Source organism: Rhea pennata, chromosome 1 (assembly GCF_028389875.1).
Source record: "Rhea pennata isolate bPtePen1 chromosome 1, bPtePen1.pri, whole genome shotgun sequence".
NCBI lineage: Eukaryota > Metazoa > Chordata > Aves > Rheiformes > Rheidae > Rhea > Rhea pennata.
In genome coordinates, this window is record NC_084663.1 from 85049047 (window position 1) to 85076984 (window position 27938).

The 27938-nt window shown below is 39.5% G+C and overlaps 1 protein-coding gene across 1 annotated transcript; it reads right to left on the reverse strand.

The window, feature by feature from the left end:
* Window positions 1-563: 563 nt before the first annotated feature.
* On the reverse strand, window positions 564-27701 carry LOC134137992 (ovostatin-like). The gene is made up of 35 exons (XM_062571208.1): window positions 27580-27701; window positions 26948-27131; window positions 26463-26619; window positions 24955-25007; window positions 24314-24334; window positions 23102-23270; window positions 22482-22566; window positions 21592-21703; window positions 20665-20779; window positions 20335-20444; window positions 18599-18757; window positions 18003-18230; window positions 17473-17530; window positions 16763-16908; window positions 15502-15651; window positions 14784-14954; window positions 14342-14474; window positions 13633-13729; window positions 12906-13134; window positions 11456-11579; window positions 10996-11114; window positions 10501-10552; window positions 9609-9692; window positions 7602-7778; window positions 7026-7107; window positions 6363-6519; window positions 5864-5938; window positions 4661-4826; window positions 4168-4385; window positions 3349-3564; window positions 3066-3190; window positions 2619-2709; window positions 2016-2084; window positions 984-1089; window positions 564-625 (listed from the first exon to the last, which is right to left on the reverse strand). Exons 1-35 carry the CDS (start codon window positions 27699-27701, stop codon window positions 564-566), a joined length of 4422 nt encoding a protein of 1473 aa, XP_062427192.1.
* Between the last annotated feature and the right edge of the window lie 237 nt (window positions 27702-27938).

The following is a 27938-nucleotide window of genomic DNA, read 5'->3' on the forward strand; positions in this document are numbered from 1 at the left end:
CCCTCAGAAAATGTGTCAGCTGTCCTGAAAAGTTTTTCTGTGACTCCATGTGAAATACCCTGCCTACGTCCACGCAAGATAGGCTTTAGAGGGCGGATTTTAAAGAGAAGTCATAGATGGAATATTAAGTTTGTTAAGTGCTGATGCTTTTGAGGAAACTCTGAAAGTGTTTTCCTGATTGTTTTTCTGTGCTTTAGCTCTCACTCTGTAGGGGTGGTGAGCTCTTCCCATAAGAAGCAAAATGCTCTCCACCAGTCCATAGTGCATGTGGTACAGGACGGGATCTTGCCACTGTCTTTTGTGGATCCCTGAGAAGCCTGGTGGAAACTGAAGACTCCTTTCTAGCTATCACTCTACCCACCAAGTCAGTCTCTGGTTCATGCAGTCAGTCCCCAAGATTCGTGCAATCAGTATCAGTCCCAAGGCTCATATAGCTTCATATTTCACTTTCTTACTTCTCACTTTCTAACTGTTCACTTTTCTTTCTCTCTCAGATTCTTCTCCCTTATGTCTGCCTTTTTTTTTTTTTTTTTTAACTGACTTTCACTTACCTTTCGTAATTATTAGCCCGTTCCTGCAACAGTCTCTTTGCAAGGTGATTTATATTCAGCAACAGCATACTCTTCTGGAAAAGAAGGAAAATAATATTTCCATTATTCTGGGGCACTTCTTGTTCCTGTTCCTGGAGGTGGTTATGCACCACACAAGGTTAAGTTGGAGCTCTCTGAAATCTCCTTAATCCTTGGACATGCATTTTCATAGCTCTCTAGCCATGACTACTTGTCATCTTGGACATGATACCAAGTTCCCTAGAATAAAATGAATCTCTGAATCTCTCCTCCTGGCACTAGCTCCAGCTCCTGAAACAGTTCAGGGGAGTGTTAGTTCCAGAAAGATTGGTCCTTGGCCTGTCTTAATGAATACAGTGTCTGTTCCTGTCCCTCTTCCTCCCACACTTTATGCTTGTGAAGTCGAAAACCTACCTGTTTCATAGTAATCATAGATCTGCACAGGAGCTGGGTTTGGGTTGGTCACTAAAAAGTCCTGCTCAACTGAGAAAGTGATTTCTTTCCTTTTCTTCTGCAAGATCTGAGAATGGAGGGACAGGGTTGTAATAAGTCTTTTCATTCATATAACAGCCTCTAGAGCAGCTCGAAGTGGATAACCAACAGAGCATATATTTCAAACCCCACTGCTTTCTTACATAGATATGCATGATATCCATTATCTACCTGCCAAACGCAGACCAAAAAGCCTGTTTAGAGAGTCTGAAGAGAAAATGAAGTGGATTTACAGGTTTCTTACCCTGCTTGTGTTGCCATATTCTATAGTTATTGCACATTTTGTTGCATCAAAGCTAGAGGAAGAGAAAAAGTCACAAAGGACAAACCTTAAATCTTCCAGGACACCTAAGAGTCAGGACAATGAAGTCTGGTATTCTAGCCCCTTCCTTTTCAGACATGAACATTATGTGCCACAGAGAAACTGAAATCAATAGGTATCACTGAGATACTGGCTTCTGTTAGTCCTGCAGGGCCACCAGCAAATGAACTTGTGATATGCAAATCTAATCCAAGGATTAGATTACAGGTTAGAGAGGTAATTTTAGATTTGAGAATGAATTAGAAGAAGAGAAGTAATTGAAATCTTTCCAGAGGAGATCAGAGTGATCCAGGTCCTGCTAGAAGGACCCCTGAGATATAGCAGAAGCCTATCAAGGGTATATACACTCAAGGAAACCACCTTCCTGGTCTTTATCAACTCTTGACTAAACAGAGAAATAATTTTGATTAATTTCTTTGTAGTAATAGGACAGGCATTAGTCTGAAGCTATTTGGGCATTCCCACGTTACATGTAGTTTGAGGATTAAGCAAGTTTGTGAACAGAGGGCAATGCTGATAGGGAAGGAAACATGATAAATGCACTTTATAAAGTATTTCTGCTCTGTAGGTGCATCTGTTACATGCTGCTTTCATGCTGCTTTCAGAACAAATAATCAGAGTTCAGAACTTACATTTTGAAGATAAAAGACAACATGTTTTTTCTTGTTTTCTATTTGCATCACTGTATGGTCATCAATGAGCTTTAAAACAAGGAAATGGAGACAAACTGATATATTTATAGACCATCAGAAAACAAATGCTACCTCAGAATCTATCACTTTAGTTGTTGGATTCACCCTGTGCCTAGCTAGATATTGAGGGATAGCTGATTTTTAGAGTGTAAATTTTGCTGGATAGATAGAGGGGACTGAGCAAAAACTGTCACTTGATTTAGTGCGTATAATGAGCACTTCCCAAAATGAGATGCAATTCATTATGGAAATACTGCCCATCTCCAGTGTTGTATAGTCTGGTAATTCCAAGTCTCAGTCTCAGTTGCCATCTGGCTAGGCTCTAGCTCTTATTTTTTAATACAGCAAGGTCTGTATTATGTGTTTAAAGCTCCCTACAGGGCATGCCCTCCATTTGATAATAAAGACAATGCAACAATGTAAATACCTCACACAGTTCATGTTTAAATTATTCTTAATTAGGTCTCTGCTTTCATCCAGCTTTTGTATGACCAGTCATTTCTGTCTCTGGGGTGACTCATTAATCTTGCTCTTGTAGCTTACCTTATCCAGAGAAGACTTAACAGCAACAAAGCCAGAGAGCATCTTCACATCAATAATGACCATATTGGAGCTACTGCGCTTCCCTGTGTAACTAAAACAACAGAGGCCTCCATCAGTCTGGCCCATACCCAGGAAAGCCAGTGTCATTCTCTGCTCCTGGCCTCATAAGATGTGGGAAGAATGGAGTGAATCACACATACTTGCTGATTGGTTGACATGGAAGATGCTGGAGAGGCCTTCTGTATGCAGAGGGCAAGTATATGCTAACACGATCAATTACCTGGGGTATCACAAGATATTTGGGCAAATGTCGTACAGACTGATATCAACAACCCTTCAGCACTGATCATCTCATGGTTCTTGACTTTAAACAGAACTGTATACACATATCAGTCTTTCCTGCATGTCTTGTCATCTGTGTAGTTGGACTTGCTGACAGCACATTACCTGCTTATGAGGAGAATATCAAATTTTTCTGGTTGATCCAATGGGCAGGAAGCATTTGCTATCTGTACTGAGAGAGAAAATCCAAAGGCCCCCTCTGGAAGGTGAATGTTGTATCTCAGTGCTGTCTGGAAGAGGAAGGAGATGAGGAAAAGACTGTCTTAAAGACTCTAGGGAATTCAAATAATTCAGAAAAATAAAGAAAATTTGGATGGAGAATCATCAGAAACATGATTGTGCTGTATGCAGAATGTGGGACACAATGAAGAGGAGGGCAGACACTTACTTGCATAAGAACACATCCATTGCCATTCACCATTAGGTTATAATTCCCAGGGACCTCAGGAAGGGGAATCTGTTGCAGCAGGAACCTGTTCTCATTATTGACAATAAATATCTTCTCAAAGTACTTTTTGGAAGTAATCTTAACTACGTTTTGCATAACAGAATTGTAGGTGGCCTCACCATAAGCAGCAAGGGCCTGAAGAGCAATGACTGTGTCCTGAAGGAATGAAAAATAACAAAAGATTATTAGTTACTCAGTGTGCCTGACAAAGAAGAAATCAAAATTATACTTCCAATACAAAGCAAAGTCACTTCACTCTGGCTAAAAAAAAGCCCTAAACTTGCGTATAATTCCAGTGTTCCCATTTGTAGGGTGCCATTTAGTTCTGGCATGCACATTTTAGGGAGGAAAAAAAATCTCTCTACTTAAAATGAAGGTCTAAGAACATCAAATCTGAGCACTATAGCACATTTCCAATTTTTTCAACTGAATATTTCTAGTGGAATATTTCTTCTCTTTTAGGCAACTGCAGAGCACTTCTTGGTCATCTAGTATCTGGGACTTGGAAACTAGGCTCATTTCCCACATGAATATCTGCACTTGTTGCTGGTCAACTTACTGTTGTATGAATTTCACCTTTCTAGGTAAAATTAAGAAGAGAAAAGAAAGGATCTTAGGCCCTCTTAGTCTCTGTATATATGAAACAGCAGATACAAGAGAGAAATAACACTAGGTCTGCTTAGTCACAGCCACACTGGCACACTAAGTGAGCGTCTAGATTCCTAGAAATAATGGGAGAGATGAAGAGTGCTATTGCACCTGGGTAGAAGAGAAACCTCCATAGGGATTCTGTTGTCTGATGATCCATTGCACAATCTCTGAGGCTTTTGTGAGGTCCTCTTGATTCCGATTGGGTTTGTAAAGCAATGCCAACAGCACGTAACTGGTGATCTCAACTTCAGCTGATGAAGCATGATCAAGGAAGGAGGGGGATTTTTCTGATGATCTCCCCTCCTGCTCCCAGTGCATTGAGCCACCTGATGAACACAAAAAGAGAGTGATAAGGAACCAGAATGGATTACAGGTGTCACTACTTTATGCTGCTCCATAGATGTACTGTGTCCTTGGATCTTTCTCACAAATACTACAGAGTAACAGATGTGCTGTAAATTCACCCCACAAATTATCTGGGGACATCTGATAGTTGATGCATGTGCCTGTATTTTCAATTTTGTCAAGGTTAGACCGCATGCTATCATAAGATTTATTCCCTCTCACTACTTCCCACATACCCTAAATGACTGAAACTCACCAAGTTTCTTTGCTGATTTCTGTAATTCTCTGAGGAAAGATTCACATTTTTCCATCTTGCTAGCTAAGCAGAAAGCATAGGCCATGAGTGCTTGAGTGTAAACATCACTGATATTCTTCTCAGATGCAATCTCCAGGCAAAAAAAGGAATTTCGGACTACAGGATTCTATAAAGAAAAAAGTATATGGATCTGAATTGAGTACAGTTGTTTTCATCTGACCAAACATTTCTTTTATTTGAAACTGTTCTTTATCCTGTAACCACCATAGCAATGAAAATGGGACCTTTAGTTCATATAGTAAGTAGGAGAGAGTATATAGAATTCTTAAGGGAAGGATTTAAGACTGAAACATAATACAAATCAAGTAGCTTTTCAATGTGTTCTTGAAGATTTTAATATATAAATAGAACACTCCCCTTTTTATTTTGAAACTATTTCCTTCTGGTTACCTCTATAATAACAATTCATATTATTCAAATCCTATGCTTTACAGTCAAGAGTCTGTTGTCTGATGAACAAATCCAACTTCATGGAGCAGATTCTATCCTCAGTGACTCTAGTGTAACTTCAGTTACTTCTATGAAGATGTACTATCTTAACACCAAATGAAAGAACTTCAGCCAATGAGTCTGAGACCACAATATGACTCCATGTCCTCACTAATACACTGTCTAATCAGGAACGTCCTCAAAAATATGACAAATTGAATACAAGAAAACTCATACTAAAGTCTAACATCCTAGCTTTACTCTGCTTTGTACCAGTCACTTTAAAAAAAAAGGAAACATGTGCTTTTCACTTGGCTGGATCTCCTTTTCCCAAGAGGGCTATGTAGTTCCCCTGGAAACTTTATGGATCTACCTACAATACTTTTTACCTTCATAAGTGAACCATGTTTGAGGATAAGCTGTAGTGCATTAGGCTATTACCTTTTTTTAAGTGGAAGTTAAGAGACACTTAATATCCTGCACCTCGCAAGCAGAAGATCAGTTCTCACTGAGATCTATAGAATTGTTGCCTGCATACTAGTGGTTGAAGGTAGGTATTGAGATATCACAGCAACACATTTTGTGCAAGGTCCCCTGGGAGCTCTCTCTCTCTCTCTCTCTCTCTGTAGTACCTAGACAATTTTTAGGAGACACTGGAGCCAAGCCAACAACAGAGGACCAATTCCAGCTGAACAGCAGTAGTGAAAATCTTACCGAGCTGGAGTGCCCAGCTTCTAGCATCGCAATAGTGATGTAGGCTGAAAGCGAGAGTTCATCATCTACTCCTCCCTGAAAAGGTCATGGAGAGAGGAATAATCAGCGAATGACATGAGTGAGAAGCCTTTAAATACGAATTACAGTCTCCCAGACCGAAGAGTGTGGCCAGCTCTGGAGGTAGCCCAAGAAGGAGGAGAGCACACACGTAACTGGGCTAGCTCTTAAACTAAGAGAAGGTCATTGCTGTCACCTCAAAAAGCATTACTCCCTCAAGTTTACAGTTCTCTAATACTCTCATTTGTGCTTATGAGATGTTAAATACCATATGGGGAAGCTGACTGAGTTGCAAATAGTCTGTGTAAACTGTGGAGAGCTAGCCCTTGGCAAAGGACAGGAATTTGGAGAAAAGTATAATATTTAGCAGAATTTAGCAGATAGGAGAACATCTTCTCAATTATGAGAGGATAAACTTGACCAAGAAGTAATTGTCTACCACCTTCAAGGCATTGTTGAAGAGTGTCCCAACACTTCGGAAGCAGCCATTTGGCTTCTGTTTGCTTGCCAGCCACATCAGAGTTTGAGCCTGGACGTTGGCATCAATATAGATGAAGTGATTAGCTTGTGCAAATGATTTGTACACAAAGGCAGTGAGCCTGCAAGGGAAACATGAAGCTGTGACCTGAACACTGGAGCAAGGAGCAGGGAAAAAAAATTAACCCTTCTGCTTGTGCTAGACACAAGCCTAAAGAGTTATGACCAACTTGTTGCTGACTTGTTTTGTCCACACGTGCTCCTTCAGGAGAGGGTAGCAAAAGCCAGGTAACTGCTATTCCTTAATAGTAGTTACCTGGGACCCAGGAAAGAAGCCCAGCACACTCTGGATCTGATCCTGGCTACAGAGCACTGCAGTGTATTGTGTTTCACTTCTACAGGAAACAGGTGGAGTGGCAATTGAAAAAACAACAGCCTTTAGGGATCATCTTCCTTCTGCACACAGCCACCACAGGGGGCAGAGAGTCTTGTTCTTTGTTCATGGTTAACAGTCTTAGTCCTTGCCACCTCTGTACATCTGATTTAGCCAATAAAGATATCTTTTACCTGCAGCATGTGAATTGAATGCAAGTTCATCTCTGAGCCATTTCTACTCCCAGTCACTTACCAGGTGTTCCCTTCTTTATCTTTGGTGCCAAAGATGCTGTAGGATCCATCCAGATGTTTGTATGACAGCTGTTTCTGATATCCTGCAAGTACACGCAACAGGAATTGTTCTCTTTCTAAGTTTCGAGAGAAAGTCCTATTCTGTTTGCTATCAGATATATTGGGAACCATAGTGGGAAATAAGAAAAGGTAACATACATCTACAAAGCAGTGAAAGCCTTACTGCAGCCCTGAGTGAGCTTATACGTAGTCACGGAACATCTTGTCCTGCAGAAATGCTAAGACTAAGAATAGGCAAAGCTGCATCATTTCTGTGCTCTACCTAAGCTAATAGGATCAGGTTAGGTGCTCTGTCTGCATGGAGGAGGAGGAAGGGAGTTAAAGTCAGAACCTCAAAGCAAACATGACAACTGAGCCTAGGAAAAACAGGAAGAGGAATAATAATCAAGGCATTTCCTTGGGTTGTTGTGCTGTGCTACAGTGGCAGAGCTTTTAGGATAGCTATGCTACTGTTTCTGCTCACCAGGCCTCGGTGGGGATTTTAGTACACAGTATAAGGGAAGGACTGTACTCTCACCATTTACTAAGTATCCAACGGCCTTGGATTTGACCTCCTCATTTAGTTGATCTGTTTTGTTCAGATAGTCCAGGACATAGATATTGGGTGCAAACAGGACCATGTTCTGCTCCCCACAGCCAAATGGCATCTGAAGGAGTTGTTGCACATTCTGCATGGCAGTGCCCATGATGTCACCTGGGAAACAGGAGATGCCAGGGGAGATTAGCACAACTCACTGAAATAAACAGTAATTTCAGGGTCACTGAAATAAACAGTAATTTCAGTTCAATATGCAGAGTTCTAGATGGTCCTGGCTGGGCTTGCAAGCCTCTAGGGTACCACACAGCTTTCTAACAAACCTGAAATTCTCAATACTGAGTGATTTGTTCTGTTCTGCTTTACAGTCAACAAAGAAATCCCTTCCCCACCTCTTATCAGACCAAATTGCCCACACCAGAAATACTAGCTATTGCAGTGCCATGTCAAGCAGATACCTCTTGTTAGAAATGAAAAAAAGAACTGCCAGGAAATTCTTCTTCTTATATGTATGTTGGAGGGGAGGGAGGATTAACAGACCAGAGATACTGCAGAATTAACATCTAATGCTGAACAGAAACTTTTGTTATGTAGATGTGTCACAAACCATCTCTAAATTGTTATTCTTAAGAAAGGAAGTAAATACAGATCCAGCAAGGGATTTTTGAGATGACCAGAAAACACAAACATATCAAAGCAAAGATTTTGTTACATGAGTAATGTAATCATCCCAGGTCCTATCTACTAAAAAACTGAAAAGATTTCACTAACAGCTCTGATTTGCAGGTGGATGAATGACGACAATCTTACTGGTATGAGTCTGGTTGAGGCCATAAATCAAAAATGTGATATTTCTGAGCAAAGCATTCAAATACTAATAAACTTAAACAGAAAATTGAAGGATGTCACCAATATTTAGAAATTTTATTTCTCTGATGTAGCAAAGAACACTGCTGAGCAGGACAACAATCAGTCTCTGCTCAAAAATTCTGTGTTCCAAGAGTGAATCACATCTTGAATCCCAGCAAAGCTTTTATTCTTCATTTTCACATTTTCTTTCTTTTTGTTACAGAATCACAGAATGGTTGAGGTTGGAAGGGACCTCTGGAGATCATCTAGTCCAACCTCCCTACTCAGGCAGGGTCACCTAAAGCATGTTAGACAGGATTACATCCAGACGGGCCTTGAATATCTCCAAAAAAGGAAACTCCACAACCTCTCTTGGCAACCTGTTCCAGGGGCTCTGTCACTCTAACAGTGAGGAAAGAAATTCCTCCTCATATTCAGGCGGAACTTCCTGTGGTTCAGGTTATGCCTGTTGCCTTGTTTCCTGTCACTTGGCACCACTGAAAAGAGTCCAGCCTCATCCTCTTAACATTCTCTGTTAACATATTTGTAATGTTGATAAGATCCCCCCTGTCTTCTCTTCCCCAAGCTAAACAGGCCCAGCTCTCACAGCCATTCCTCACAGGGCACATGCTCCAGCCCTCTGATCATCTTTGTAGCCCTGCGCTGGACTCTCTCCAGTAGCTCCATGGCTCTCCTGTACTGGGGAGCCCAAGACTGGACACAGTACTTGAGATGAGGCCTCAGCAGGGCTGAGTAGAGGGGCAGGATCACTTCCCTTGACCTGCTGTCAGCACTCTTCCCAGTGCACCCCAGGATACTATTGGCCTTCTTGGCCACAAGGGCAAACTGCTGGCTCATAGTCAACTTGTCATCCACCAGTACTCCCAGGTCCTTCTCTGCAGAGCTGCTTTCCAGAAGGTCAGTCTCCAGCTTGTACTGGTGCCTAGGGTTATTTCTCCCTCGGTGCAGGACTCTGCACTTGCGCTCGTTGAATCTCATACAGTTCCTTTCCACCCAACTCTCCAGCCTGTCCAGGTCTCTCTGTATGGCAGCACAACCCTCTGGTGTATCAGCCACTCTTCCCAGCTTGGTACCATCATCAAAACAAAAACTTTATATTTTTATTATTTTTATATTTACCAACAACAGAAAATGAGGCACTGAGTGATCCTTTCACCACATTTGTAGATAGATCTAGAGCAACATCATGAGAAACTATATCATCTGTAGAAAAAAATATTGAGGATATCGTGGTCATTCATATAGGAACATTGATCATAGCAGCAAAATGCTTCTGGTAGATATTGCACAATGAAAAGGTACACAGAAGAGATAGCAGTAGACAGAAACCCACAAATGCCACCAAGAACATAGCTGTCAGGACAGAAAGAGGCATAGGAAAACCAAATCAGTGAAAAACAGTCCAAATAGTGCAGTAACTGTCATTGGGCAATGGAAACCAATTGAACAGGGTGCTCACTGTTTCTAGTGCTCATGAGCGCTGAAGAGCTTTTCAGTGAGACATTGGGGAGATCTGATTGGTGAGGTTCAGGGCTGCCCTTATGCCTGTTTCAGGCAGGAGTTCCAGGAAACTTTGGAAAACATTTGCAATCATCACCAAGACGGCATAGACGGATACATCTGTATTTATTTTCCCATCTGCACTAGAAGTAGAAAGTTGCAAGTAACAATTATCTTTGGAAGTCAGGCCACCAATCAAAATGAGTGTATGCAGACCAAAATAGATTCTGTGCAGGAAGATCATCTCTCTTAGATACCTTCACAGCAGCCTTCCTTCAATATCTGAGCACCTCTGACTGCAGCACAGATACTGAGTGACACGCACCAGATCATATGCCAAATTTGTAGCAAGGAATTGATCTGCAAGCACTCACACTCGTACTAGTTGCCATTTGCACAGTGACCTGGGTGCCTCAGGGAAAAAAGAGATACAGCATGAATGAGCACTGCAGGAAAGAGTGCAAACCTTCCTTTCAGATGCTCTCAGAACATAAGTATGTAAGGGCCTTACCTTTTGTGCAGATAAGGGAGTTTTGAGTCTGTTCCCTTCTGATGCCTTCAGGCTGGATGATGATGGGAAAAAGAGACACATACAGCAGATGAGAAGAAAGCATGCAGAAGTAAATAATGCAGTGCCAGAAGCATCAGCCTCCAACTCTACCCCTTCCACATTATGAGAAGGCTGGATTCAAACAGTAGTTCACAAATTACTTGATGTACCAATGGGGAGTTCCCATCAAACGGAGTCCCTCAGTTCCAGTTTCTTCCCTGCAGGAGGAAGATGTGCATTTACCAACACCCACAGATCCTCATGGAAGAAGACATCAGATGGGAAAGGACTTGCTTTTAGTTTGAACAGACAGATGCTGTCTCAGCTAGACGAAGATCGAGTCAAACCAGGAGTTCTTTAGGGAAGCAGCTTTCACTTGCTTTTGATACTTTTGCTGCATTATTATTTCTTCATGGATGGTAATAAAGGGAAAACAGGAAGAGCTGTCAACAGTACCTCCACCAACAATGTTCTGATCTGAGTGTCCCTGTAGTCAATACTGATGTTCCTGGCTGCTTTATCTCCACAAGCTGCATCATCCTTAGTCTCTGTGGTAATTCTGAGTAACACTTCACCTTAAATGGTAGAGGAAAAGGAGAAAAAAGTGACCTTTTTTCCTACAGAATGATGGTCAAACTAAGTGGTTTCATCAGATAATGAATCTCCAAAGATACTGAATAGTATAACATAGTGAATGGTTAGTGACTGTACGTGAGATATAGGAGAAAGAGAACAGATCTCTATAAAGGGGAACAATAACTGCACTGCAATTCTACAGGAGCTCTTTGGCCAAGAGAGCTGAAATAGTGGTAGACCAGGTTCTGAAGGCTGAAAGGAGATTCAGCTTTCAGGTGAGGTATAAATTGATTAGCATCAACCTCGGGACAGAAAACTGGGTAGACTCACAAGCACTTACCAGTTTCTTTAGGGAAAACATTCCAAACATAAGTCTTTCTTTGTTTAGCACATACACATACATCTTCCTCTGGGGAGATGAGTTTGTGTTCATAGTCAAGGGCATCTGACAGCAAAACATCAACCTGGGAATAGAAGGAAAAATGGGATGAGATGAAGATTCTACACCACAGGGAAATGTTGCTTTATTGTTAGGAGGAAGTGAGATCTCTGCTTATGCCCGATGTTAAAGGTGTAGAGTAGAATTAAGGCCTGGGATGTTGCCGCTATTATACGAATCATCCATCAGAGGAAACCATAACAGTGTTATCTTTTCCCTGTATTGGCATTCTCAGTGTTAAATATCCCTTGCATGCATATGGTTCCTGATCAGGGTATTAAGTTATGTTCAGCTGACTTGCTGCTAATGGCTTTGAACTGACTTGCAAAAGAAAACATTGTCTAGTGTTTTGTTTTGTTACTATAGGAATTCTTGAAAAATGAGGTTAAGAAATGAAAGCATCAACAATGGAGATTTTTTTCTAGAATATTTACCTTAGGCCTTTTAGGTCAAATTATTAAGAAAAAGTTTGGGAAAATGTTTCTAAATTATGTCTTGATTTTCTTCCTTTGATGGTGATCTCCTTGTGGGACAAGAGAGCTGATTTTCAGCATTCAAATGAAGCAAACAAAATCTAGACTCTCTACCTCTTCTTTTTTTTTTTTTTTTTTTTTTTTTTCCAGAATTCCTAGATACAATATAAAAGGGGGGAGGAAAACAGCCAAACAGAAAAGGTCTGCTTTTCTTTCTTCGAGTAACATTTATGCTGTGTATAAGCTTCCTCAATACTGAGGTGCCATGCACCTATGGTTTGGAGGCATTTTTTTCTGGAGAGTAGTAAATACTGAGAGTATGCTCTGCCAGAATGTGGGAGCAAAAGGGAATCTCTAGCTGAACAGACACTCCCTAGGAGAAGTACTGAGGCTTTTCTGCTCCCTATTTTGATACTTTTGGGGGCTTTTGCCAGAGAGAAATAGGGATTATCTGTTCTCCACTTCTTGCTTTTTCTCTGTTTTTTTCTCTTTGGAAGGCACAAGTCCTTCAGTTCTTCATATCTTCATTCATATCTCTAAAGACCCCACCAAAACCATTGATGGCTTGCAGGACTGTGAAGAGAGAATGATATGCTTTGTAAAACAATCATTTCCTTCTTCTATGGACCTCTGGAGAAGCTTGCTTGTGCATCAAGCCTAGATATATTTCAGACAGATCTCCCTGTGCTTGATAGCAGCTTAGGAGAAAAAAACCAATCAGGATAATCTCTCATCAGATAGACAGAGTAATTCACCAATCAAGAGCAAAGACATCTTTGATCATGTACACCAATTGTTTTGCTGTTTTTTCAGATTACAAGGGCTATAACTTCTTTAGAGATGGAGTAGGGACTAAAAATGTGAACCTAAATACATACTTTCGTGCAGTGGCTGAGGTAGCTGAAGACATTGGCTCTAAGTAGGAAATCTTCTCCCCGGATGATAGAGTATGGCAAAGTCAAGTCCACAAAGAAAGGCTGGAAGGCAGTTACTGTGGCAGGCACAGAGATACCAAATCCAACCAAGTCTTCCACACAGAATGCACTAGCCTTCCATTCAGTGATTGTGTCAGGGATGGTGTATGAGATACTTGCTTTTCCAGTAGAGCTGTTTGGAATGGGTAGAGAATGGGTTTGGAAAAGAGAAGTTTCATATAGTCAGTTTTCAGTACAGACAACACTGTCTTTATCAGCACTGCTCTCACTTTGTTTGTAGAAATCCCACATCCAAGTCCCCAGAACTCATCACCCAAATCATCAAAGGAAAGGTCCTTTGAAAATACTTCTGCCCATCATTTCCCTGAGTTTGGCAAAAAACCTTGGAATTCATATTTTGAAGACCAGAGGAGTTCCTGTTTTTAAGAAAGAAGTCTGACTCAATGATCCACACCTTGTGGGAAAAGTTCTCTTTGGAAAAAGAGTAATTTTGTCATGGAAAAGGGGAGGGCAAGAGGTTAGGTGATGATTGAAGCAGCCATGCCTTCAAGGCCTTTATTATCACCTTGTAAGACCTCAGAGGACATGTTTAGTAACTCTTAAAGAAAGGGGAAAAAAAAGAAAAAAAAAGAAAAAAAAAAGAAAGAAAAGAAAAAGAAACAGTACTCACTTAATTAGGACTGTATCCCAAATCCAAGTTTCAGGAAAGAATTCTCGAATAGTTTCATGTATGAGTCTCTTCCCAAGTTCCTCTCTAGCAACTTCAACTGCAAAGCGATAATGGGAAGTTAGATCAAACCTGCTTCACATAGCGAAGACTCTCAGGTAAGACAGATTTTAATACTCCTGGGCAAGTATGAAGGATAATTAGTGTTTACCCAGCTTTTTCTGCTTGAAACTGTCAATATTTGCATACAGGTACTAATGTCACTAATAGATCTCTGAGGTAGGTATAACTTGATATCACAGACAAAGAAAATGATACTGGGGTTGCCTTTGGCTTTTAGGGCTGTGTGCCAGCTGCACTGTCACAATTCTCTACAAACAGGCTATGGTCAGAAAGGAATCAGTGACAACAGTGCCAATTTTGTGCGATACTCCTGGTTGCCAACACTTCCTAGCATGGAACTGAACATGAATCAAAGATTTAGACCTGAAAAGCTTCTTTTGGCATTGGCCGTTACCCTTAGCTGTCTCATTTTGTGCCAGACCAGAATTCAAGAGAGAGAGAGAAAAAAAAAGATTTTAATAACGCTGAATGATATTAATGAGTACTATCCATGTTACCTTTCCTTTTCACAGAAGTATCTGTTCACTTAAGGAGAAAAATGCAGTTTTTCTATTCCCTGTATTAAAGTCTTTTCTGTACCCTGTATTACCTGGTGATTTGACAGGGTGTGTAGAAGCTGTGAATCCCACATTCAAGAAATATGACTGAGGTCTTATATTTTCACTAGCACACACAACTGGTTGCCAAATCCTTGAGTTCGTAAAAAATTTCATGCCCATATCCTGTAAAAACCACATCATGGTATCAGCCACAAATATAATGTAGTATAGATTCATTCTGCTCTTCTCTCTTTCCCATTATTTCCTTTCTCCCATAGAGAAGCCCAGCACAGAATATTCTATTTAGAAACCTATGGGATTTTTGCACATGCTGGAAAATCACAATATGCAAAGGAGTCAACTGAGAATGAATATCCACACAAAGAGTTTGTCACATATGAGTTTTACTGACAGTGCCATTTGCAGGAAGAGTTGGAATTTCATCAATGGAATCTCATTGCAAAAGATTTAAGTAACTTGTAGGACATTTACCCTGAGGAGCTGAGAGACATCTGGGCCTAATCCAGACATTACAGGTGTGTAATACAAGCCTTTGTGAAAGATGCTGTCAGATGAGACACATGGGTGTTGGGGGTCATCTTCTAGGTTGAGCCCGTTGAAGATGTAGCCTTGTAAATCTTGCAGGGGATGCAAGCTGTACACCTGTGAGAGCAAAGAACAAATAAAACCAGTCTGTGGTCACATAACTGTGATTATACAGTCATGTGCTGGCCATTAGTAGAGCTGAGATGCTGACCTGTTTGAAATCATACTCTTTTCTGACATAACATAAGGATAATGGGATTGCTACCTGAAGAATATATGTGGGTTTCTTTTCCTTCTTTGGATTCTTACTCTTTATGGAATATCTTTTCTTATTCTTGGCCTTTCTGGGTATATAATATCCAGGATAGAGCTCATGCCTGTATGGAGCTCTGGTATTTACTAGAATGCTCACACTTGTTGACTTGTGATCATCTGCTGAAGCATCCAGAATGATTGTGTGAATCCCACAAGAAAGCAAACTTCTGTCTGCCAAGAAACAAGAGCTATGTATTGCACATAACAGATAGATAGTGAATGACCATCAGGTGCAAAAAGCAGAAGAAGAAAGCACGGTCTTACAATCACAAATGGAGAGATACTGTAATAGAGGAGAAGGAAGCAGTGTTGCAGTAGAAGTAGAAGATACATTCTTTGGGTAGCTTACGGTTTCAGCAGACAGCTCTGTCTCATACTTCAGGAGCAGAATGCTCTGATCCACAGCCCTCAGAGCACAGAAGGAGTTGGCAGCAGCTTCAATGACTAAGCTGACATTGTAAGCTGAGAGTATCTGCTTTTCAGAGAATTGCAACTGGACCTAAAATTGAACAAAGACTTGCTGGTATGGCTAATCCCAACTGCTCAGGGCTACTTGTTATGAGTGTGTGAATGGGAGGACAAGAAGAAGAGCAGAAGGCTCTTTTGTTAAATTAAAGTACAGAACATCTGACTTGGCAGGGATGTCTAGTCTCCAATGTCTCTGCTATAATGATAACTTAGAGGTTGAAGACATATAGAGACTTCTACATTGTGATAACTTAAATGAAGATTACTTTAAGTGATTTAAAATAAAGTGTGATTCTGTTGCTGTTTTTATCAAATCAAATCTTATTATGGCACTGATGACACGTAATATGCACTACAGTGAGCAAATCATACTTTCACTAGGTCCATGACAGACCTGAGGAAATACAAAACAGATTCTGCTTTGAATCTACTCAGAGTAAAATCTATTTCAATTTTGTACTGCAGAAGAAGGAAAAAGTAGAAGAGGAGACCACATCAGTAAATGGAAACATTTAGTTTAATCCAATTATTTTGTTTTCTCCATATGTTTCATTTCGTATTTGGATATCCTTTACCTTTTAAGAACTGAAGATCAGAAAAAATATTAAAGGTAATATCTCATTTTGATTTGAGAAATCAAATATTTTAATTGAAAAAAATGTGAATAGAACTTAAAAAAAACCCGAGATTTTAATTTTTGCATTCTTTTCTACGTATGTTTTGTTGTGATAAACCAAAATTGCATTTTGCAGCAAATAAGCTATGGGCTGTAAGAAATTAGATTACACAGTGAAGTAAGGTAAGAATAAAGTGTGTTTATTACATTAAAGAACAGACACTCCAAATCAAATAGGACACTAACGTGGTTAAGGAAAGCAGGCATAGTTTGGGTGTAGTGAGGTTTCTTGAAAAAGTATTTTTTAATGTTAAAAGAGGGTTTACCCTTCGGAAATAAGGCCAGGCAGATGTAGTGGTAGGGGAAAGATACAAGGCCAAGGGAAAAATAGGGAATGAAGAGAGTAATAGTGAGAGAAGTAGCCAGAAAGAAGAAATAAGACTGGAAATCTGTTGTGGATGTGTGAGCAAAGAATTTGCATTTATTTGATAGCAGGTAATACTAGCTGTATCTTAGTGCTTCTCACCTTGTTTTTGAAGCACTTCTCAACTGGAAATCTGACACTGTCTGCTACCAGCTCCTTTGCAGGGTGTAAACTATATACTAGCAACCGAAGGGCTGGAGCCATTTTCTGTTCGACCACAAGTGGAATGGTGAAAGTGCCATTTTGATCTGTCAGTAAAAGGAAAGAGACTAATAAACATAGAAACCCCAAAATCTACTGTTACAGTAGCCATCCTAGGCTGACATATAGATGGCCAGTCAGTGGAGCAATTTGTACTTGGATAATAAACTGAAGAACCCTAGAGTGACATGGAGTTACCTGGAGGTGACACATTGATTCAGACAAAAATACCCTCAGATTTATTGTGGGTTTGAACACGTGTCCAGGTTCAGACAGCTTCCCAAACCAGACACTCTACTTTCCTGCCCACCGTCCTTTATGGAGATCTTTACAGGACATTGCTCCTTGACTAGTATCAACTGATTCCTTCTTTGCTTCTATATTTAGGCTGTTGGACTTAACCTGACGGTATAGTGGCCTTACTGGCAGTGCTATACATGTTCATATATACATTCAAGGATGGAGAGAGAAAAAGCCCTCCCAATATCTGCTATGTACATCCAAGAAGTTTTGTCTTGGTCCCTAGTTCACTCAACCCTCCTCCCCCTGGTCTTTTTTTTTTTTTTTTTTTTTTTTTTTTTTTAATGTAGAACTATACACAGCTTACTTACCAGCTCTGATATTAACTTTAATTTCCCCAGTAAGGACTATCTTGCCTTTTGCCATGCCCTGTGCAGAGAACAACAACATATTTCTGGGTTGGTGAATGTTAGGGGGAGAAAATTGTCACTTTCAGTGACAAATCCAGTTCAAGAGGCAATATGTACATTGGGGTGGCTTCAAATGCTTAATCATTGTTCACACTGTTCAAAAAGCAGCAGAAAAAGGAAGAGATCAAGTATCAGGGAGGCACAAAATACTATAAAGAGCTGCTTGAAGAGAAGGGATAAGAAACCTTGCGGGTGACATTATGAAAATGATTCTTTACTGTGAAATGGAGCAACATGGCCAGAAGTGGATATGATTTTACTTGTGCAAGCAGCTTTACCAAGCCACCTTAGTGTTGATCAAGGATGTATTGGGCTGGCTGGTAATCAAAAGGCTAGAGGAGCAGTGACTGCCATAATTTTTGTGAATGAATTGTCAGATAGATCCCCAGTCAAGCTCTTTCAGTAAAGTGATATAACAACCTCACGCTCACCACATAATAGAAGTTCATGATGTTGATACTCTTGTATTCTTCTGTATTCAAGACATAGTGCACAGTGATCATCCTCTTCTGCCCACAGCTCAGATCTTTCCATAATGGCTCAATCCTCACAAAACTGTTAGTCCAGGAGTAGAAGCGTTGCACAGAGAAAGATGCATCTGGGTAGGAAGGCTCTATCCAGCCTTCAGAATGGCACTGGTCACTGGTTTTATATGTTGCCTGACCAAGATAGGGAACAAGGAAGAAAAACAAAACAAAATCTCACTAAGGAATGGCAAAGTATTGTCACAAACTGACACCGGAATGATCAGTTCACAAAATTCACAAATCTAAGCATTGCATCTAAATCCGAACAGGTAAGGAAGAAGTAGCATAATGCTCTTGCAGCCTTGGAGCAAATCATTGCATTGAAACAACTCAGATATTTTCCTCAGTTCTTTCATGGCATATATGAGAGCTCTGGAACATGAAATAAGTCAGTGAAATCAATTTTTTTTTTTATTAGAACTCAAACTTCATCCCATCTTTGGGGGGTTCAGTTTGAGATCAGCCCTTTATCTCCTTATTCAATGTTGTTTTGTACTTACTTTTAGACTGATCTCAGGATCAAACATTTCAGATGTGTCAATGCTAAAATCAACGATGCCATTAACATCAGTGGTGAAGTTGTGTGTGTTCTTGTTATTCACAAATAGTTGAACATCCTCACTGGAAATAGGAGAGTTGTCTTTGTCTACCAGCTTAATCTGTAGGAAAAGAGAATGCCAGACATACTCATCTTTCTGAGCTGTACTCATGTTTTGCACACCTTTGCTCTTTACACTGCAAAGCTACTTTTTTCTTCCCCCTTCCAAGCAATACTTAAAAATTAAAATGCCTTAATTTGTGGCAGCTTGTAGGAGATTTGGAATAGGAGTTTCCTCAGATATTGCATCATTCATGACATCCTTTTGTAGAACAAAAACTACTTGTTTCTCATCTCTTTTCTTCCCACTCCCTTCTCAATACACATTCTAGTTTAAGGATACACTTCCTGTCCTCTCTTTTTTTCCTTTCTTGGTCTTTAGAGTCTCCTGCTGGTACTTTTCATGCCTCAAGACCTTTTGTCCAGATCTTTGCTTTGACAGCTTTTATGATTATATCTCTACTATCTGTGCTATTTATGTGTTAAATTAACAAGTAAGAAATACAGGAACCATTAGGTAAATTCTAAGCTGCTAGAACTAAACACCTATTTTGAGCTTTTCCAGAAAAGATAGCAGAAGTAACAGCATATTAAATACAGACTTAAGAGGCTGACTACTTTACTGTCTATAAACAGCATGGAGACAAGTTACCTCTGGAAAAAGAAATAAAATAAAAGTTATGTAGATGGATATTGACATTAGTGGGACTGAATGCACCTGAAGTGAAGGTCTGTAGAATAAGCCAGCAGCAGACAGGAGCAAATAGATAGTGCTTCACTGTGGAGAACTGTGAATGAAATGTGACTGGGACAGCACAGGGACTGGGATCTGCTGCCTTTGGAGGAAGTGTGGGTATCAGTGGCTCCATGTAACATTTCTCTTGATTCAATCCCCAAGCCTTTTTCTTCACACAGAAGCAAAGAAACTGCCTAAACTTATTGACAATGTCCCGTCTCTGAGATGTGACATCCCAGTCTTCTACTAAGTGTCTTCTATCATGTATAAACTCTGGTATATGTGAGAATGTTTACGTGTTTTGTGGAAGTTCACTGTGGCACTGTGGCCCCGGGAGCCCATTGACCTCCCTTCTGCAGTAAGAGGTGGTAAGGTGTACAGCCATCTGAAGAGCGGGTGCGAGACATCTTACAGAGGGGAAGAAATCCTTAAAAGAGAATTGATTCCCCTGCTTCGGTGCTACTGGTAAGATGTCCCCCTTTTCTCTTCCTCATTGAAAAAATGTGAATTGAATTAACCTTCTCCATTAAACCATTGACAAATAGTTATGCTGAATTTGTCATTAAACACCATCTCTGTTCAGTCATCTGTATCAAGGATATCATTGCCATTTCTGAAAGAAGAGCAATGAGTTAAATGAAGTTGAAAATACAAATAAGAAAAATGCTAATTAATAGTTTTTTGATTCAAAATATTCACAGATTCAAAATGAAAAAGGCACAGAATAAGTTTATACTTCTCAGAATTCGGAATTACTAATAGGTCAACCAATACGTAAAGAGAGAAATTTTAGGAGAAAAAAAAAATCTCTCAAACAGTCCCCTAGATGTTTCTGTCACTGTCATCATATGATCTCTCTTCAATCATATTTAGCACAAGGTGCTCTCTATCTCCTTGCTTACCTGTCCAAAGTAAGGAATTCCTCTTCTGTAGTGGCGATCCATGTTCTCAAACTGTATACTGCTCATCACCCGAGTTATGGAAATAGACCGAGTAGCAGTAAGTTGGAGGCCTGTAGGCATATAAAAATATGCCCAGAGTCAGGAAAAGATGTACTTCATCTTGCCTATAGCTTCAATAGAATCAGTGTTTGCCTGAAGGTGTGCTTGTAAAAATGGGTCTTCTTTTTTCAGGAAGAGATCCTTGTGCTTAGCAGGCAGAGACTGAATGGCTCTTATTCTCTTCTTTGCCCATACCACTGTTGCTATTTCTAACTACTTAGAAGGGATTACCTGTTCCTTTCTCTGTGACAGTGGCTTTCACATCAAGATTCCTCATGTAACCAATGCGGTTTAGCTCAAAGATGTTGGTACTGAAAACCTGGGAGAGGCAGCCCTCTGACTCCAACTAGAAAGGGAAGAAAACAAATGCCGGTAGCAAGGTTCACAGCTTACAAAGGATATTGGCAATATATTCAATTCTGCTTTAGTGAGATCTTTTGTTGTTAAAGCATTCAGTGTTTGGAAGTCCATTCCAGTTCTGTTTGCTCTGCCTCAGGAAAGGTCCTGAGGGCTAACATTGACAGGCAGTGATAGAGAGCAGGTTGCATAGAGCGGAAGACTTCATCTTTCAAGTGAGCTCTGAGGAAATCTGCTCCCATCTGCTTCTGAGTGAGGGAAACTCTTGCAGACAATTGTCTTCCTGTTCCTGTCAGAGAAAACTTGACTGTGCCTGGGAGATTACTGATGCATGCAATACAGTTGTGCATGCATCCCATGTTCTCCTTTCTTCCCATTGTTATGTTAGAATTTCTTAGTCTACAGGTATGGAAATACAGTGCTGCATCCTGTACTGTATGAACATGGCAATGTTTAACTAAATAGCTAATTAACCTGTGAGTCAAGATATTTCTGTATGTCTGTATCTTCTTTAATTTGGAAATAGTTCCTAAAAGATGCCAGGTCTTCCACAGCAGAATGAACACTTTTCAGATGGGAAGCTGAGACATGAAAAAAGAACACGTCAGCCCCCTTCAGGCTTGAAAGAAAATAAAGAAGAAAATCTGCGTGTCCTGAGTTTCTGGATAGTGATCAGAACAATAAACAAATAGAATGAAGTGAAGCATCAGGGAAAGAAAGAAAAGTGCAGTTAGAAAAGAGAGAGAAGAGAGAACTCAGGAAAGGGTAAGCACAGAGAGAAGTAATCATTATGTATCATACGTCTTTGGTAAATGATTGACAAACTGGGCTTTTCTTGCACCGTCCATACGAATCGAAATCTCTGCATGTGCTGAGATGGACCTTCCCCTCAACAGGTTGGCCATAGGTGTACCTAGTGAAAGAGGAAATAGGCCCATGAACTGATGCTTGAAAAATCGGCTTAAGTGAACTTAGGCAGGGATAGACCCAGGATGAGCACTGACCTGGGAAGTCAGAGACTGGAGTAGTTTCACTGTCTTTTTCCTTACTCTCTTTCTATTGCAGAACAGTAATATAACTTGGAAAGTGAAATATTGAGGAGTTTTATTTCACCTCTAAACCCACGAAACAAAACCACCACTTAAGCCTCAAAACAAATATATCTATAAACATGATGGCTAGACATGTCTATCAAACAAATTTTGACTATTCTCTCTACTCTGCAGCTTAACGTGAGTCCTGGACTCACTGAAATCAAAGTAAAACTAACATATGTTAGAGGATCACAATTTTAGTGCTGGATTCTAAATTACAAGATCTTGGTATAAGAGTAACCAAGCTCCTTCTGCAAGACTTAGGCTATCGGAATAGTAAAGCCATCTGGAACACTGCTAGAATTTAACAGTAATCTGCTGCATAAAGGTTTCCTTCTCCTGTAGGTTACTGGGAAAGGAAACCTTTTTCTATAGCTGGGGACCCCTCAAAAGATTTGGGAAATCCAGCAAACACCAATGTGAAAAAAATATTCAGAAAATACAATGAGATGTGAGAAAACAGAAGTAGATGGAAGTTCCAAACAGTAAGGCAATCCTGACCAAACTCTTCTCTCTCTAAGCCCTTTCTGTTTCCCTGTCTTTGGGAATTTCTTGTTCTTTAACATATTTCCTAATCATTCTGTATGTGGTACTTACACTCCGCAGACTTTCACTATGAAATCAGTATCCATGACTGTAAGGCTGTCTGGTGCAGTGACAATAACATCAAATTTTGGCAACACTAGGATGAAGAAAAAAGAAAAGAAAACCATCAACACATTGACAGGCTGCAGGCCCTCCCAATATGAAAGAGAAAAGGATATATCATCAGCATTAGTCACAGATGGAGTGAGAGCTCTCAGAACTGAGGTGTCAAAATGATCGAGAAAATACCTTCATCCATGAAGGTTCATGATGATTAAAAGCTCCATTTAACTAGATTAACAACTCTCTGGAGGGAAGTCAGGGGCTTCTGAGATTAATTCTGAAATATTTAGATGTCTTGCAGAGGTGTGACCAAAGAAATTTGTGGACATGAGAGACGGTTAGTTTGTCACAGTGAATTTTTCATTCAGCTTGCTGATTTGTTACACATTTTTTTTCCCTGGCTGAATCTGTATGAAATGGTTAATTTATCTTCTTTGGCCTTTTACTCTTTTTCTCTAGCTGTTAATATCAATAATTTAAGGAAGTATTAGCAATAAAAAAGATTGAATGGTAGGGTCTTATCTCTAGCAATGTTTCTACTCTGAATAAAAACAGCGGATGACATTTACCATATTCCTCCACAAGGAACGAGTGATTTGTTTTATCTCCAGATTTCTTTGCTATCATAATTTTGTAGTTTCCCAGGATAGGCTCTTCAGCTAATGGGAATTCAATCTGGACGATGTTCACCTCTGATGTCACATTTTGCCACTGAAAGATCCTGTTTCCCCTTGGATCCTGAAATAAAAAGAATATAGGCTCACAGTTTATTTCCCTTGGAATTTTTTTGCTAGTAACATACAAAACGAGAAACAAAGAAGTAAACAGAGCAAGTTGCTTTAATTGTTTGGGAAAGTTGTTTATTGCATATGCTTTGAGCTAAATTACACCACTGTAATCCTATACATACTACTATATTTTTGTCTGTTGATTTCAGATTTAGCCATCCTCTTTCATCCCAGAAACAACTCTCAATGACCAGAGAAAGTTACACTATATTGTCCTTCCCCAATCTTTAGTATATATATCTAGTAAAAGGAGGAGAGAAAGAAAATTCCTTCTTCTTTGTGCTTCCCTTCAGATCAGCTTATTCTACACAAATCTTTTCCCTTAACAGTCCATTTTTTTTTCCAGCTCCAAAATGGAGGAAGAAAACATTTTTTCTACATTCGGTGGGGTGTTATTTGCCTCTGATTTTATTTCATGCTAGACTGGTTAAACAAAACTCATTCACACTGTTGAACTGTTTAGAGCACTGACTGCAAAAGATGCAGATAAGCTCCAAATAATTATATTTCTCTAAAAAAATGCAAAAAGGTGACTTAACTTCACTATATAACATCAAGTCTTGCAGAAAGAATACCTAGATTTGGACTACTATTTCTGTTTTTTAAAAAACACCACAAAGTGCCATGTAAATGCTAACATAGCTAGCAATTGTATCCCTTGCCTCTATTTGTTCATAATCTTCAGCAGCCTTGAATTATGAAAAGATACACACCAAAACAAGGTGAACAAACTGAAGGAGGTGGAGGAAAGTCAAAGATATGCATGAATGTATGCACAGTCATACATTCATGACTGTGATGAATGTAGTTATCTTTTCCATGACAGTAAAGCTCAGACAGCATTCTTGAATTCTATGGCATTACTGTTAATCTTTGCAAGTTATTCAGGAACAGAGTTTGTCTGTGTGTGTAAATACACAAACTGATGTTAGCACATGTGCTCTAGATTTTATCTTTATAGGTACAATACATTACAAAGAGAAAATCTCTTACCTGAATTGTAATCAAGGGGTACTGAAAAAGTAAAAAAAAAAAAGAAAAAAAAAAAGAAAAAGAAAGAAAAGAGAGAGAGAGAGAGAAGAGATTAGGTGTTTGCACAAATACAAATAAGTTTCTAAGTTTCTTTCAGGATTATAAGAACTGAATAAAAAGAATAATTACCAGTATAATATAATATAATATAATATAATATAATACCAGTTATAAAAGAACCTCATCTGTTACTATAGTTAGGTCAAATACTTGAATAATAAGACTTCAAAAAGGGAACGGATGAAATGAGAATTCTGGAGCAGATTCTGACCATATTGAACTTAGTGCAAGCCAGGAGCATTTGAATAAATAGAATTGTAGGGATGTAAATGAGCTATGATCTGAGTTTCTTTGATCTATATATCTTCATTCTGCTTATTTAGCACCAGCTTTTTGCTCTTTTCAGCATTACAACTGAAGGAGAGGAGGGTCACCTAGAGCTCATTACACAGGATCACATCCAGGCGGGTTTTGAATATCTCCAGATAAGGAGACTCCAAAGCCTCTCTGGTCAACCTGTTCCAGTGCTCTGTCACTCTCAATAAGTTAAAAAATGGAAGGAGTAACTTGCAAAATCTGCTTTCTGCTTTCTTTTCACTCACCATCTCCTGAACAGGTTTAAAATTGAAATCCAGAGCAACAACACGAAACATCACTGGAAAGACAAGGAGCAAGATGTCAGTATTAGCTGGAGTTTGTTTGGCTGAACGTGTTTTCATTTCATCAGTACTTGCAGTTTCACTGGATCTTCTAACACTCCTCCTTGCGGAAGATGCAAGTGATAAACTTTGAGCACAGAAGAATCCTATATTGAGTGACATGTACTGAGTTCTTAGGCTCTTTCATGAAAGTTTGCTTAGCATCAGAAAGAGGGTATGACTTGATTAATAAGGACTGCAGTGCAATCAGGTTGTCTCATGTGACAATCATAGACAATCATAATTCTTTCAAAGGCTGTCTGAATGCTCTGTGTAAATTTTTTTCCTCTTTATTTCCCCTCTTTACAATAGGGTTTATTACTTTGAAGATATGCAAGTTCCAAATATTACTGGAGCTGGAGTGTCAGTTTTCTCTAATGAAGTGTAATTCTTGTTAGTTCATTTTTTTCTCATCTTGAACTAGTTTTTTTCCCTTACTTTTCTTTTATTTACAAAAGAAAAATTGAAAGGAGAATTATGAATTACAGCACAATGAAGAATAGGAAAACATGATTCAAAAATGTCCTTTTCAGAATTTAATTTAATATACTGCGCTCCCCACCTTAAAACCAATTTGACAATTAATCAAGACATGTTTGTGAGACTCCTTAGGTGAACTTGCCACCAAATTCTGATTGGAAATCTTTCCTTTGTGCTATGTATTAAGATAAAACTCATCCTCAAATTAAAATATGCCTGATCCAGGCAAACTGCTATGTTTTTTGTCTGCCCTCCTGTTTTTTCCTACAGGATCCCAGTTGCGTCTAGAAATCTGAAAGCCTAGCAGTAAACTAAGGAGCATATCTGAATAAACAGTTCTTTATATACATGTAGGTCTGTTCTACAGTCAGATAAAAGGTATAGATAGTGGAATGGCGTTAGTGTCCAACTCTCACAGGAAAAATATCCATGAAAGTATACAGTTTGAAAACCTCAGAACTCAGAGGATAAATAGCACAAATTTGTCTTTAAAGAAGTTTTATTTCATTTTTAAATCATGGATATGACTCTTATTCTTTAGACTGTCTTTGATGCTGACTGGTATCACAGTCAGGAGACTGTGGGAGCATTGTTTTATACCAGGTGTGTAAGCAGTGATCTAATCACTTCTTTTCACTTGCTTGGCCTGTCATCAGTAACGAGATAGTGGCAGTAAAAGTTTCCCTCTTCCTTCATCCGGGAAGAAGAGACAAAGAAAATGAATAGGCCCTGGAATGACATTCTCTGGCCATCCTAAAAGTGTCTCTCTGATCTCCACAGCAAACACTCACATACATTTTAACAGAAACTCTTAAGAAATTGAATCTAGTCTAGGCTATCATGGTTCAACCTGAAGAACACCTAAAAAAGAAATTCCATCTGAAGAAATTGCTTCCTAAAGAAAATACTATTAAGTAAAACTTGCTATTCACCACTCTGTCCTGGTTTGTAGATGGGTTTGTCCGTCTGCACAAAAACAATGCTCTCCATGTTCCAAATCATCACTGATCGTCGCTCTTCCAGGCTGACTGTGGTGCCATTGGCAAAGAAGGAAATGAAAGCTAACAGGTCAGAAGTGGCAGGAGAAATCTGTGAGGAAACAAAAAAGTAAAGGAGATGTTGCTAGTCTTGAAGTCATTAGCTCAAGAACCAATTGGACAGCTCAATTTATAGCCTTGTTCTTACAATTCTACTACCTATTAAAAATCTCTACTTATCTCTCCCTACATCTCTCTCATTTGCTTCTGTTTTCCTTCAGTGTGTCTTAATCCTTTCATTGCTTGTCCTCTATTTTGCTCCCTGGTCTATATTCTTTGCTCCTCCCTATGTTCCTCATATTCATCTGACATCAGGTATTCCAACATGTGCTTTCTCTGTTATGACTTTTCCATTGGGACATAAACAAAAATTAATTTACCGTGAAGTTGAAGCACTGTAAGCCATTGCTTCCCATCAAGGTCTTCTCAAAAATAGTAGTGTTAACAGCACCATATTCTAGGATGACTCTTACAGATATCGTTTGATTGAGGTTGAGGAACTGCAAGCAAACCTGACTTGGAGAGTTGTTCTGGAGGACAGCAGGCACCATCAGGACATACTGCCTGTGAGATCCAAACAGCACATTGATCACATCATAGAGATTAGAAAAGCAGCCTCATCAGCAAGAAACAAATGGAAAACTTTCAAGGTTTACTTTTCATTGCTCAGTTTGATTAGATCAAAACATAGAATCCACACAGCTCTGCCACTGCCCCCCAGTTCTGTCCTTTAGCCCATTACCTGAGTTGTGGACTCACCTGCTATTACTGTTGCTATTGCCTTTTTCTGAACATCACCTTCTAAGGAAATTCTGCAATAGGCAGAAGATCTATTTGGTATTAAGTGAGAACCACTCACTTGCCACCCACATCCCAGTTTAACTTAGCTCTTCAGATATAAAAGGTGAGTCACAGCAAAATTTAATATTTCAAGTAAAAACAGTGACACCAGTTAGCACTATCTTTAAACCCTTACAGTGAATACTATTAGCAATAATTTGCTAGTTCTTACAGCTCAGGTTCCTTTGCAGCTGTTATATGCAGGAGGAAAACAGCCAAAAGAAACTTTAGCCACATTTTTCTCCCAGGAAGACAGAAGGAAGAGATGATTTTTTTTCCCAAGAAATACTGCATTGCCTGCAACATTTCTCACTAAGAGCTCCAGAGAAAAAGAATCTGCTCTTCAACTCCTCCCTGGCTCCTTCCTTAGATGCTAGTTCCTTTATATTTGCAGCAAGGGGTGGAGATCCTAGTTTATTCCACTGCTTTCAAGAACCTCCCCTTTCACCTAAACCAACTGTCCAACAGTTCTCAAAATGTTTGTGCAAAATATCTGTAATGGTTTTGTTTTCAAGGTGAGAGGCTTTGCTT

Excerpts from the sequence above, each read along its gene's own strand:
- LOC134137992 (XM_062571208.1), bottom strand. The coding sequence starts at position 27,701 with ATGCAGTATTTCTTGGGAAAAAAAATCATCTCTTCCTTCTGTCTTCCT. Across the intron at positions 11,580-12,905 it reads ACCTCAGCCACTGCACGAAA|GTTGATGTTTTGCTGTCAGA; the intron begins GTATGTATTTAG and ends TTCTATTCCCAG. Across the intron at positions 3,191-3,348 it reads ATGGATGTGTTCTTATGCAA|ACAGCACTGAGATACAACAT; the intron begins GTAAGTGTCTGC and ends TTCCTCTTCCAG.